Source organism: Puma concolor, chromosome E3 (genome assembly GCF_028749965.1).
Source record: "Puma concolor isolate L17-30 chromosome E3, mPumCon1.1.hap2, whole genome shotgun sequence".
Classification (NCBI taxonomy): Eukaryota; Metazoa; Chordata; class Mammalia; order Carnivora; family Felidae; genus Puma; species Puma concolor.
In genome coordinates, this window is record NC_141682.1 from 4,909,567 (window position 1) to 4,924,053 (window position 14,487).

The 14,487-nt window shown below is 45.8% G+C and overlaps 1 protein-coding gene across 4 annotated transcripts in view; it reads right to left on the reverse strand.

The window, feature by feature from the left end:
• The window catches only part of RBAK (RB associated KRAB zinc finger), a 37,543-nt gene that overhangs the window by 16,021 nt on the left and 7,035 nt on the right, over window positions 1–14,487 (reverse strand). For 2 of the 4 annotated variants that reach the window (XM_086692249.1, XM_086692248.1), the window contains one exon: window positions 5,831–5,889. In XM_086692249.1, coding sequence (XP_086548375.1) covers window positions 5,831–5,845 — 15 coding nt within the window. In that variant the 5' untranslated portion in view covers window positions 5,846–5,889. Of the gene's footprint in view, window positions 1–5,830; window positions 5,890–7,054; window positions 7,526–14,487 lie in introns of those variants that run through there. The other 2 variants (XM_086692247.1, XM_086692250.1) reach the window with 2 other exon arrangements.

Sequence of the window (14,487 nt, forward strand, 5' to 3'; positions counted from 1 at the left end):
GGTTGGAAGGGGGTGGGGGGGAGGGGAAAGTGGGTGATGGGCATTGAGGAGGGCACCTGTTGGGATGAGCGCTGGGTGTTGTATGGAAACCAATTTGACAATAAATTTCATATATTAAAAAAAAAATGTGTAAAATCTATAGCAGGAAAACTTTAAAAACAGTCCCGAAAGACACAGAGGTACACTTGAACAAATGGCATGATGCTTTGTTCCTGCACAGGTCAACTCAGTAACACAAAGATGCAAGTTACCCCCAATTACTTTACAGATGTGTGATCCCAACAAAAAGATCAAAAAACTTTTTTCGTGGGGGGCCTGGGTGGCTCAGTCGGTTGAGTGTCTAACTCCTACTGAGGTCATGATCTTGCGGCTTGTGTTTTTGAGCCCTGAATTGGGCTCTATGCTGTCAGCACAGAGCCCACTTCTGATCCTCTGTCTGCCTCACTCTGAACTTCCCCAACTTGCACTCTCTCAAAAATAAACAAACATTAAAAAAAAAAAAAAAAAAATCTTTTGCCTGGAACTAGGCAAGCTGGCACTAAAGTTCATATGAAGGGGAGAAATCAAGAACAATTAGGAAAATTTCCAAAGAAAGCAGCAGTTCAGGGGGCCTAATCCCACCAGTTTTAAAACACAACCTTCATGGGGCGCCTGGCTGGCTCAGTCAGAAGGGCATGAGATTCTCGATCTTGGGGTTGTGAGTCCAAGCCCCACATTACTTAAATAAACATTAAAAAAAAAAAAAAAGACCCCAACCTTTATGAATGAAATGGTTTGGTTCGCCGCGAGAATGGAGACGTGTCTGTGACGCAGAGCACCAAGTCTAAAAACAGACTTTACAATAATCCACAGAACTGACTGCAATAAACAGTGTTGGAGTAACGGTAGTCATTTGGGCATGGACAAAACAGCATCCGTATCTTACACCATAAAAGAAAAAAGTCCAACTGATCAGTGATCTAAATGTAAAATATTCAGCAACACAGAAAACAAACAAACACAAACTATGGGTGAATTTCCTCATCACCAGTGCAGGGAAAGGTTTCTAACTATGACTCAAGATATTGGGACTGCTTTCAGCCAAGATGAAGGAGGACTGCATTTACCCTCCCTCCTGAAAGGACACCAAAAAACAGAATATACAAAGCTGTGGTCTCCAAGATGCTGATTTTGAAGCAACGATCGTGGACCGGAAATAAACAAGGTGAGGCCTGTGGTTACTGCCTTGAGAGTTTCCAGCCCTGCAGCAGGGAGGGAGAACCCAAACAGAGGTGAGGACGGTTGACACACTGGCGAATCAGGTAGGAAAGTATAGCCCGTACAGAAAATCATCAATCGACCAAAGTGGGCCCAGAGCGGACACAGATGTTATAAGCGCCAGAGCACAAGGAAACAGTTTATAACGGGATTCCTTATGTTCAAAATATCTGAGTAGAAACAGGGAGGATATAAACAAAGACTCAGACTGAACTTCTGCACATAAAAGCTACAGTGTCTGAGATGAAAAGTACAGCACACTAGATGAACACGCTGCCGGAAAAAAAGATCAGTCAACTCAAAGCACAGCAACGGAAGCTTATATAAGATGAAGCACCCAGAGAGAACAGAGTTTGAAGAGAATGAAGAGTGTCAGTGAGCTGTGGGACGACTTCAAGTGGCGGAACATACAGGTAAGAGGAATCCATGCAGGGCGGATGGATGGGGAGACGGGGGGCATAGCTGAAGAAATACGATCAAAAATTTCTCACGGTTGCCGAAAAACATAAACACACAGATCCAAGAAGTTCAAGGAGATCCCCAAGCACAGAGACATGAAGAAAACAATACCAAGACCTCTCACAATCAAACTGCTCAAAACCAGAAACAAAGAGAAAAGTTTAGGGGTGCCTGGGTGACTCAGTCAGTTAAGTGTCTGACTCTTGATCTCAGCTCAGGTCATAATCTCCCAGTTCGTGAGTTCGAGCCCCGCCTCGGGCTCTGTGCTGACAGTGTAGAACCTGCTTGGGATCCTGTTTCTTCCTCTCTCTCTGCCCCTTCCACCCCCTTCTCTGAAAATAAGTAAATAAAAACTTAAAAACTTAAACGCAGCAAGAGGAAGAAAAATAAGTAAAAACCAGGTTATATACAGAGAAGGAAGCTGAGGAGGACATCATATTTCTCTTGGAAACAATGTAAGGGAGAAGACAGCAGAGGAACAGGTTTGAAGCACAGGAGAAAAACCAGCATAGCTCCCTTGACATAAAAGCCAACGCAAAAATAAAGGCGTTTTCAGACATACAAGGCCTGAAGGAATTCATCATCAACTAGAAGAAGAGGTGACGGAAGTCCTTCAGGCAGAAGGAAAATGACAGAAAATAAGAGTCTGGATTTTTTCAGAAAAAATAGTAACTATGCTATTCTCCCTTACTCTTTAAAAGATAACTGTTTACATAACAATCACAATGTACTGCGGGGTTGATCCTGCCTGTAAAAGCAAAATGCAACAACAGTTTAAGGACCCAGAAGGGACAAATGGAAGGGACCATAACCTTCCTGCATGCTAAGCAAAAGAGAACATCACTTCAAGAGAAACTGTGATGAATTAAAGCTGCATACTACAAACCCTAAAGCACCCACTGAAATAAAAACCGTGCTATAGCTAACAACCCCACAAAGGATGTGAAATGGAATCATAAAAAAAAGCAATTAGTCCAAAGGAAGGAAAACAAGGAAGAAAGAGGAGACAAAGCTGATGGGACAACTAGAAATCAAAGACAATGGACTACAACCTAACCAGTTATGCCAATAATTGTATTAGGTGTAAATGGCCGAAGCAGCCCAATTAATAGAAACTGTCAGACTGGATTAAAAAAAAAAAAAAAAAAAGGAAGACCCCACTATGTGCTGTCTACAGGAAATGCACTTATTAAAAAAATGTTTATTTATTTATTTTGAGAGAGGGAGTATGCGTGCATGAGCAGTGGAGGGACAGAGAGAGAGAAAGGGAGAGAATCCCAAGCAGGTTCCACACTGTCATCACAGAGCCAGACAGGGGGCTCAAATTCAGAAACTGCAAGATCACGACCTGAGCCAAAATCAAGAGCAGACGCTTAACTGGAAATAAAAAGTTGCTATAAAGAAAATTACTGGGAAAACTTGTTAAATCAGAAGGTGAACTATAGATTCGATAAAAATATTATATCAAAGTTACATTTCCTGAATTCAGTATCTTTGATCTCAGGAGGTACAATCTGAAAAGGGACATGACAGATGACATCCACTCTCAAATGGTTCAGAAAAAAATACATATATACACAGAGATAATAAAGCAAATGTGGGAACATGTCAAAATCTGGAGTATCTGGGCAAAAGGAACACGGGAGTTCTTTGTACGATCCTTGCAACTGTTGTGCAGTTTGAAGTTTTTTCAAAATAAAATGCTGAATAAAAACGAAAGCTATCGAATATATAGGGGATGTTTCAAAAGACTCAGAAACCAATCTGAAGAGATTCCTCTGGTCAAAGACAGATCCACCTAGACACCAAATAGAGTGACAACTTCAGTGTACTGAAAAACTTAAAACGCGTCTAAACCCGTGAGCTAATGGTAACAAAACGAAACACGCAAACAAAATTCCTGTTGCACAGGAGCCTACTCAATATTGTGGAAATTATCTTTTCTGTGTGAACCACAGAACGATTTGAGAGATGCTTTCCTTTAGAAAAGTATTCTAGCTAGCAAATGAAGAAGAAATGGTAAAGCAGCATGTATCACCTTGTCTCTCCTGAAGAACTGGCAATGAACATCAGCCAATGGAGGTTAACATCACACACAAAAAAAGACAGGATTAGAACACGGCCTCCAGGACAAAGTAGACAAGGGTCATGAGGAACAAAGTCTTTGCCAAAAGAACTGAACGTAAATGGGTAAACTTCCCAAGTTAACTACCAATTTTACAAGACTTACTGGGAATTAAAATGACAGCAATGTGATACAGACCATGGGAAACTAAGGATAGACCCAATTTCTTCAAAACATAAATTACAAAGTAACACAAGAGACACACAGGGGGAGCTACTATTAAAAGATTTAAAAGACAGGGCGCCTGGGTGGCTCTGTCAGTTGAACGTCTGACTCCTGGTCTTGGCTCAGGTCACCATCTCGATCGTGGGATCTTGTGAAATCGAGTCCCACGTGGGGCTCTACCATGACAGCATGGAGCCTGCTTGGGATTCTCTCTCTCCCCCCACCCCTCTCTCTGACCCTTTCCCACTCGAGATCTTTCTCTTTCTCCCTCTCTCAAAAATAAATGGATAAACATTAAAAAAAAATTTAGGGGCACCTGGTGGCTCAGTCAGTTAAGCATCCGACTTCGGCTCAGGCCATGATCTCACAGTTCATGAGTCTGAGCCCCATGTTGGGCTCTGTGCTGACAGCTCAGAGGATTCTGAGGCATTCACACAGAGGATTCTGTGTCTCCCTCTCTCTGCCCCTCCCCGCTCACACTCGTGTCTCTCTCCCTGTCAAAAATAAATAAACATTTAAAAAAAAAATTTAAAAGACTTATCGGCCAGCCACAACATGTAGACTGTTACGCGTATCCTGATTGAAAAGAACAAACCCAAAACATTCGGAAAACTGTGAACCTCTGAACACCAGATATTATATATTAAAAAAGAGAGATAATGTGGGCCATCCCCACTCCCTCTTTCAAAGACTCCTCATCAGCTCAAGGTATTTACAGAAATACTTCAGGTGACTTGTTTTAGAGGCCAAGAACCAAGAGACCCCAGGAGAAAGTATCCATTTGTAAGCAACAGGTCAACAGCAAACACATGGTGATGTGCGGTAAGGGCTGGAAAACGCCCAACGGACTTGACTGTAATGAGGTCAATGCTAATCTTTACCACCACATTCAGGAGAGTGGTGAGGACAAAACCCAAACGCTGGGGATTAACGGAAACAGGCGTGAGGACACATTTACTAGAGAATACCTTCCCGTACCATTTACGGCACAACCTGAATAAACAGTAACAGAAGCATCTGAAGGAGGAACAGGCCGTTTCCTCAGGACTTCGCTTTTACCCCTGGATTAAACAGTAGCAGGGAAAATATGTCTGGCTGGATCACAGCATTTTGGTGCGTGTCATTTCTCCCTGGGCAGGCCCTCAGCTCAGATAAGCTACAAGTATAAGCCACGTGTTGCAATGACATTAAAGGTTGTTACCGGGAAAGCTATCCCTGGTTATTTCAATTTTAACAAGAAAATTTTTTTCAAGTCTTAGGAAATCTTTAAAACCCACAAGTAACAGACTGGGTTCTTCTTACAGTCAATACAAATCACGTAATGGGCGGTACTCTTCGTTTTCTGTAACTTTCAGGAACATCAGTTACATTTGTAGCTATAGGGGCACGTGGGCAGTCCAGTCAGTTAAGCCTCTTCTGCTCAGGTCATCATCTCCCCGATCTCGCCGTTCGTGGGTTCGAGCGCCATGTCGGGCTCTGTGCTGACAACATGGAGCCTGGGGCCTACTTTGGATTCTCTATCTCCTTCTCTGCCCTTCCACTGCTCAAGCTCTGTCTCTCTCTCTCAAAAGTAAACATTAAAAAAAAAAATTTTTTTTTTAATATTTGTAGCTCTACCCCCACAGCCCTGAAGTAGCCCACTATCTACACACATAAACTCAACAAGGACTCTGGGTGCCGATCCAAATCCTAACAATTTTATTTTACACGATGATGTCTTTTATTTATTTCTACATTCCCACTGTAAAATCTGGAACCATATAAACCTCCTAAAATGCATTAAAAAACAAGTAAGAGAACATATACAGACAAAGGAAAGCTCACCTGGGACTCATTCATTTTCTACTGCTCTTGGAAATGCGTACAGACCGTTAACGGTGGACCTAGGGAAGGAGAAAGAAATAACAGAAGTCATGGGTAATCTGGCCTGCCCAGGCAGGAGCATCCTGCGTAGTAACCGCCAAAGAAAAGCTCATAAAATGACACCCTGTGAACACTTACAAGGAGCTAAAGATGTGACAAAGGTGGAACACAAAGCATACCTGTTACTCCCACATATCAGGAGATGTTTGGTTTTAAGTTTCTTAATGTTTGTTTATTTTTGAGAGACAGAGCGTGAGCAGGGGAGGGGCAGAGAGAGAGGGAAACACAGAATCCAAAGCAGACTCCAGGCTCCGAGCTGTCAGCACAGACGCTGATGCAGGGCTCGGATTCACTGACCATGAGATCAAGATCTGAGTTGAAGTTGGACCCTTAACCAATGGAGCCACCCAGGCGCCCCACAGGAGATGTTTAGATGGGTTACCCTCGTTGGTTAATATAAATATTCACTCCTTTTTTAAATAGTTTGCCTTCATTAAATTAATGTTGCCAAAAAAAAAAAATCTCCCCTTACACCGTTTACAAATTTTCTTACTGTGTCTTCAAACTGTTTAAAATCAAAGTATCCAGAGGGACAAAGAATATTAGCTCTCCAAAACGGGACAGATGGGCATCATCAAGGCACGATTTTGTTTTTATATTATCTAACTTAACTAGGTTATTGCACGTAAGAAGAAAACTTTAACAGAGTGGAAGCACATTGGCGCAGAAGTCGCATCCACAATCCCACCCATAGACTCGGTCACCCTCCAAGAGCCACCTCCCTTCTCAGGCCCAACCTCCTCCTCTGTCACCCCAGCGGCCGCGGCGGCAGCAGCAGCAAACCCTCTCAGGCTTGTCCTGCACTACACTGGCGGATGCCACAGGGCAGAGCCCGGCGCGGTCGGCACACACTTAGAGCACACAGCACAGGTGCTCAGGGGCGCTTAGAGACCCGCTTGGAAGCCGGAGAGGGCGGCACGCGGAGCAAGGCGTATCGGGACTGGAGAACGGAGCGGACACAGAACGTCCGCAGCCCACGCGGGGACCCCCTGCGCTCCCAGGAAACCTGGGCCCCACGAGTCCCGGGGAGAGCCCATCCCTCCCTGGCCGCCGCTCGCGCCCTCGGTTTGCGGCGCGGCCCACAAGATGCACAACCGCCTGGAGACCCGAAAGCCCACGACCTACCTCGTCGGGACCTGCCGAGCTGCCCCGAGGCTCCCGAGGGCTCCGGAGCTGGCGCGGCGCCTCCCGGGACCGCCGTTCCCGAGGAGCCGGATCTGGGCCTCCGGGACAAATTCACTTCGGGCAGACGACCGTCCCGGGGCCCAAATCGGCCGCCTGGGACCTCGCCGTCCCGCGAGCCTCGGCCGAACCGCCGCGGGTGCAAACGGGCCGGGCCCGGGCCCCGCCGCCTTGCGCCGCCGGTGCCGCCGCCCGGCCCCTCCGGCCCAGCCCGCGGGCTCCGGGGCTCGCGCTTGGGGGTCTCCGCTCGAGACTCCGCCCGGCCCGCACAGCTCTGCGCCCGCTGGGTGCCGGCCCGGACGGACGGCGCTCAGCCCCGCAGGCCCTGGGGTCCTTGCCCGCCTGAGGCCGAAGCCTGGGAAGCACGGCCAGCGGTGACCTGGGCACGGACAGGAAGCGAGAGCGGCGCGGCGGAACTGCGCGTGCGCGAACACGCACACAGGGCGAGTCGCACATGCGCAGGACGACGCCGGCGTTGCTCCTGACGGGAGTCCGCCTCGGGAGCGGGACCAATACCCGGACTCTGTTTCCCATAAGTCTAAGCGCCCACATGTTAGGGGACGTCTCGAATGTCTCCACCCTATCTGGTGCTTAAGAGGGCGCTGTGTGGAGGGGATTGACCGCCTGGACCTGGGACCCAATTTTCCATTTGTCTTCGCTTCTGTTAGGGATTAAGGGAAGGTGTAGCCTAGAGTAGCGGGCTGTGTTTACGTCCTGGATCCCTGGTCCTTTGCTTGCCCTGAGATCTTTCGTGTTGGCACTGAGATTCCCCACGAACAGGAGGGGACAAGGAAAGGGTGTACCATGTGCACGTCACTTAAATATTAGAAGTTTCACTGAAACGCTGGGATACAATTAATACCCAGCCATGACATAAAGTAATAGTATCTATGGGCACATGGTTTTTCCAAGAGGGAGAAGGAAATAGAAGATGTAGCTTGTCCAGATTGCACAACTAATGCGTAAAGACTGTAAAACAATCAGGAAATACACACAAACCGAAAAAAAAAAAAAGAAGAAGAAGAAGAAGAAGAAGAAGAAGAAGAAGAAGAAGAAGAAGAAGAAGAAGAAGACAGATACCTGAGATCTTACCTGTCAAAGAGAATTAAGTTTATGTTAGGTTAAAACGTCATTTTTCAAAAATGGGATAAGGACGGGGCGCCTGGGTGGCGCAGTCGGTTAAGCGTCCGACTTCAACCAGGTCACGATCTCACCGTCCGTGAGTTCGAGCCCCGCGTGGGGCTCTGGGCTGATGGCTCAGAGCCTGGAGCCTGTTTCCGATTCTGTTGTCTCCCTCTCTCTCTGCCCCTCGCCCGTTCATGCTCTGTCTCTCTCTGTCCCAAAAAGTAAATAAACGTTGAAAAAAAAAATTTTTAAAAAATGGGATAAGGACGATGATTTATCATTATTTATTTATTTATTTATTTTTGGTGAAATTATATAACCATGTTCTTGGCCAGTTGTTTCTTAATGCTTTCATAGTTCATCCTAAATTCACCTGGTGATCTGGGTGCCCATCCGTGCTAGTTGTCTCTGTTCAAAGGATAAAGCAAACTATTCACATTTCTCCAACAACAAGGTAGTTACAGCTCAAAGCAAGGTGCCTAGAGCCCATGCTTAACGACCTCCCTGCCCCCTGTGGTGACAGAGAGGGACAATATCTTCCTAGAGGTTTACATTTCAAAGAGATGGCTCCCAGGTCCTTAAGAAAAACCTTCCTGGGTTGTAATGCTGGCAAGTTAATTATTAAGCTTCTAAAGATATTTAGATACATATGCAATCGACAGAGGAAGTATTTATATTTCAAGTTTTCTCAAGGCATTGCTCTTTTGAATGGTAGTAATAGGTACTGATGCATGCAAATGAGTGGTCACATAACCCATTCCTGATTTCTCTAGCTGAGCTGTTGCATCAAACTAATCCCGCACAAAATGCGTGCTTCTCCCAAAGCTTCTCTTGGCAGTGACTACTTAGCCAGGGACAGTCTTTCCCAGCTCTTGTTGCTGTTAAATGTGGCCTGTGCCTGAATTCTCACGAACTGAATGCTGGAATTTGAGTGAGGTGACCACACCTCACCTGGGCCTGAGCCAGGAGAACCTCCAGGCACATTTCTTCCATGTTCTTTTCCACTTTCACCAGGTAAAGGATGGAAGCTTCGCTGACCTTCTTGGAGAAGACAGGCAGAGTGCCCATCCACCTGGCCCAGCCTCCAGCTCTTGCCTCCCCTACACGTACTGACTGGCTCAGTCTTCAGCCGAAGACTGGGATGCCCTCCTGCCTCTCCCCACTCTGGTTCTCTGCCTGTGAACCCTGGCTGCCATGGGCACCCCAACATGCAACTCTGTCCCTGCAACTCAGAGACCCACTGGGCTCCCCCACCCCCCCTCCCCTGTACCTTGGCCTGGACACTCTCTGGGTGGCGAACTGGACACTCTCAAGGCTCACCCCTCTCTCCAGATGGCTAAAACCTGTCATTTCATATATCATATATTTCCGCCTTCTAAAAATGTATTTAAGCTGGGAGGGCAAATCTGGACCCTATGTTTCCACCTGGGCCAGAAGCAGCAGAGGCCTGCCTTTCAATGTGGCTTCACTTATTAGTGTTGACAATATAAAGCTTTCTATTTTGGGGTGGAGACACCTGGGTGGTTCAGTTGGTTAAGTGTCCGACTCTTGATTTCGGCTCAGGTCATGATCTCACAGTTCATGGGATCAAGCCCCACGTGGGGCTCTGTGCTGACAGTGCGCAGCCTGCTTGGGATTCACTCTCTCTCCCTCTCTGCCCTTCACACATTCTCTCTCTCAAAATAAATAAACATTAAAAAAAATAAAGCCTTCTCTTTCTGTATTTGTATAAAATACAAATATTTTCCCAATTCATCATCAATCTTCCTAACTTAATCTTTTACTTTCATTTTCTATCACACGGACATTATTTTTTTGTGTTCAAATCATTCAGGCTCTCCTCACATTTCTCATGTGTTGACATTGTACTTGAAGAAGCCTTTCCCACCCTTGATTTTCTAAGTTGTGGCCTGTGTTTGCTCCTGTTTGTTTTCTTTTCTCTGTAATGTGTCAATTTTATTAAGACACCAGCACCCATCTTCAAGATTTGCAAACCATTCTTGAAGTCTTTCACCCATTTTTTCCCGAAACTAACATATTCACCGTGACCAGGAAATGTGAGAGGCTAAGAAAAAAGTTCAAGTTTCTCATTTGTTTGAAAGAACTGGTTCTTCTCTGGAGCCTCGGGACATGCCTTGCTTTAATGGAATGGTCGCCAGAAGTGTCAGGACAGTAACAGTCAAATCTCAATTCCCTCTTATTCAAAATACTGGTTGGATCAGTTTACAGGGAAGCTGTAATGAAGTAAGACCAACCAGGTGGCTTTAACCACAGAAGTGCATTGTCTCCGGTTCTGGAGGCTGGGAGTCTGAGATCCAGACGTGGACAGGGCTGGTTCCCTCTGAGGGCGGTGGGGGCAGGTGTGCTCCATCTTCTTTCCTTGGCTTGTAGGTGACCATTTTCTCTCCATGTGTCATCACATTGTCTTCCCTCTACTTCAGTGTCTCTGCGTCCAAATTTCCCCTTTTTATAAGGACGCCACCCATACTGAATTAGTGCCCATCCTAATGGCCTCATTTTTTTTAGACTTGATTTCCTCCGTAAAGACCTAACCACCAAATAAGATCACATTCTGAGGTACTAGGGAGTTAGGACTTCAACACATGAACAGGGTGATGGGGATAGGGGCACACAATTCACCCACAGCATTCATGTACCCGGTCACATCAAATTCACTACAAGTGCTTTCTCACTGCTTTGCTTATGCTGTGGGAAAGGCCCTTAAAGATCATCTTATCTACATCTTTTATTTTATAGATGAAGAAATGGGGGCTTGGAAAGAGGAAGGATTTGCCCAAGGGCACATACTAGTTTATAATAGAACCACTACTTTCCCATTCCCCACCCCCACCTCCATCTTTTGATAGGCACATCATACTAACTAGCTTATGTCCTCCAGATTGTCTGGGCAGATGGAGAAGAGAATGGCATGAACGGGATATAGGACTTGAATCAGAGCAGTCGAGGTGAAACCTGGGATCCTGCTTCAGTCTTTTGAGTTTCACATCCTTTGTTTCTCAAAGACAAAACTCAGGGGCGCCTGGGTGGCTCAGCTGGTTAAGCATCTGACTCTTGATTTCAGCTCAGGTCATGATCTCATGGTTTGTGAGTTCGAGCCCTGTGTTGGGCTCTGTGCTGACAGCATGAAGCCTGCTGAGTATTCTCTTTCTCCTCTCTCTCTGCCCCTCCCCCAATGTCTGTCTGTCTCTTTCTCTCTCAAATAAATTAGTTTTAAAAAAAAGGACAAATCCCAGCACCCTGTTTTCTCAACTCAACAAAGAAAATGAGACAATCCTCCTGAAAATGCCTTATAAAGGATAACTATCTCAAAACAAGATCTGAAACCATTATTGGGCACATTGGTGTGGAGATAACATTTTATAGCACTTAAGAGAGGCAATAATATCAGACTACAACTAACATGATTTGAGGACCCACTGAGAGTGTGTCAGACATGGTGGAGGGGAGCATAAAAGTTAAAGACCAAGGGGCGCCTGGGTGGCTCAGTCAGTTGAGTGTCTGACTTTGGCTCAGGTTATGATCTCCTGGTTCATGGGTTCGAGCCCTGCATCAGGCTCTGTGCTGACAGTTCAGCTTCAGATCTGTGTCTCCCTCTCTCTCTCTGACCCTCTCCCACTTGCACTCTGTCTCTCTCTCTCAATGTAATGTTAATACATAAACATTAAAAATCTGTAAAGAAATTTAACACAGTGTTTAAAACTTGACATGTAATTGTTAAAAAAAAAAAGTTAAAGACTTTAATGATTAGCTTCTGACACCAGATCTTAGAGGTCAGTATCAAGAACCTCATCCCATCTCCCCATCCCAGACACTCTGTGTCGTCTTCCTAGGGTTTTCCCTAGGTCTTACAGGTCACAGGAGGGAAGTACAGAGACCATCACTCACTAGAGAATGACAGGCCAGGGTGAGCAGCCCCTGGCGAGACAGGACTTCCTAGTGGAGAGAGCAGTTTTTCACCAGTACATGCACAGTCACTCAGGATGAACTCTGCTCATGGGTCTATGTATCCAAATCGGCACCCAGGCTGCTGGACAGGTTGTCACCAATAAACTGGCCAGAGGATTGAAGGCTGGTTCCAAAGGACCCCTCAACCTTGGACTCAAGGCCTGACCATGGTCTTGGCATGTCAGGTATAGATCATGGCTTATTTCATGCAAGTGTGGCTTTGCTTTCTTTAGGACCCCCATTGCCCTGGGGCGCCTGGGTGGCTCAGTCAGTTAAACATCTGACTCTGGATATTGCGATCTGTCACGGGATCAAGCCCCATGTTGGGCTCTGTGCTGAGCGTGGAGTCTGCTTGAGATTCTCTCTTTGTCTGCCCCTCCCCCACTCACTCTCTCTCTCAAAATAAATAAACTTAAAAAAAAAAAAAAGGATCCCTATTACCCTGACCTGCGTGGCATGTCCCACAGAGAGATTTCCAAATCTGAATGTGCATCAGTAAATAAGTTAGGGGCGCCTGGATGGCTGAGTCAGTTAAGTGACTGACTCTTGATTTCAGCTCAGGTCATGATCTCAAGGTTCGTGAGTTTGAGCCCTGTACTGGGCTCTGTACTGATGGTGTGGAGCCTGCTTGGGATCCTGTTTCTTCTTCCCTCTCTGCCCCTCCCCAGCTTGCTCCTTCTCTCTCAAAATAAATGAATAAACTTTAAAAAGTAAAATAAAAAAAAATAAGTTAAAGTGGGCCCTACCCCAGTTCTGTTGAACTAGAACCAATGAGGCTGGATCCGGTATCTGTATCTCAGTTACTTTCCCCATGTGGTCCTCACGCCAGAAGGACTGCATTTGCAAAGCACTTCTGTTTCATCCTGCCAATATTTCTGCAGTAGCTACCGCCACTGTTATATTAAACTGCCTCCACGGGGGGAAGAGACAGAGAAGAAGTAACAGTTTGCTCTTCCCCGTCTGAGCTGTTTAGCCCATTTTTGGGCAATGTACCAACAGTGTATCTTAGGATGGGCCCTGCCTAACTGTGGAACATCCAGACAAGGTGGTGGGGGAGAAAGGACTACGCAAACTGTCTTGAAGAATCCCCTTCTTCAAAGTAATCCAGGCTTTCATGGCACAGAAGAGAAACTTGAATAGGGACAGAGTATCTGCCTTCTAGTATTGGGAAGCTAGCTTCATCAGGAGGAAGAGTGGCCTTCCATTTTGTTATGGAAGGACCCAACCAGCTATGATGGCTGAAAGCATCATGAATGAAATTTAAGTGCGAACTGGCTTCCTAGGAGTTGAACTTCTCCAGGGGTGAGTCATGTGTCCTTCACACAGCAGTGCCTCTTCCACCAGTGGGGACCTGTGGGAGGGCCCCGGGCCCAAGGATACCGTGCAGGAACCCCAAGGCTGTCTGCATGCTCTCTGAGACCTCGTCTGAGTCTGAAAGTTGACGATTGCAAACAAAGGAGACGCTCAGTCCCTGTGCCTTGGATCAACTACTTTCTAACGATCTCGGCCTTATTCAGGTAAAACCGACAAAAAATGGAAAGATATTTAAAGCGTGCATCCAGGTGATTTGATATATGTATCCACCATGAAAGGATTCTTCCCATCCAGTTAATTAACATATCGATCACCTCACATGCTCACCTTTTTGGGGGTTAGAACACTTAAGTTCTTAGCAAATTTCACTTATACAACACAGTGTTATCAACTGTGGTTCCCAGGTTTTATTTGAGATCCTTAGACCTCATTCATGTTATCACTGAAAGTCTGCACCCTGGCAAACCTCTCTTTTCCCTTCTGTTTCTATGAGTTTGACCTTTTTTTTTTTTTTAAGATTCCACACATAAAGGATACCACGCAGTATTTCTCTTTCTCTGTCTAGCTTATTTCACTCAGCACAATGCCCTCGAGGTCCATCCGTGTTATCACAAATGGCAGGATATCCCTCAGATCTCCATGCGTGTACCTTACATCTTCTTTAGCCATCCATCCGTTGATGGACACAGGTTATCTTGGCTATTGTGAATAATGCTGCAGTGAACACAGGAGGGCAGACATCTCTTTAATATCCTGCTTTCATTTTCTCTCGGTATATACCCAGAAGTGGGATTGTGGGATCATATGGTAGTTCTGTTTTGAGAACCCTCCACATTGTTTTCTGGGTGAACTGATTTGACTTCACTTATGCCTGGGTGGGGCTAATTATAAATACGTAAGTGATAAAAATACAAAATAAAACTCTAGGCCCATCCTGAATAACAGATGTGCTTCTCATCAAAGTTCACACA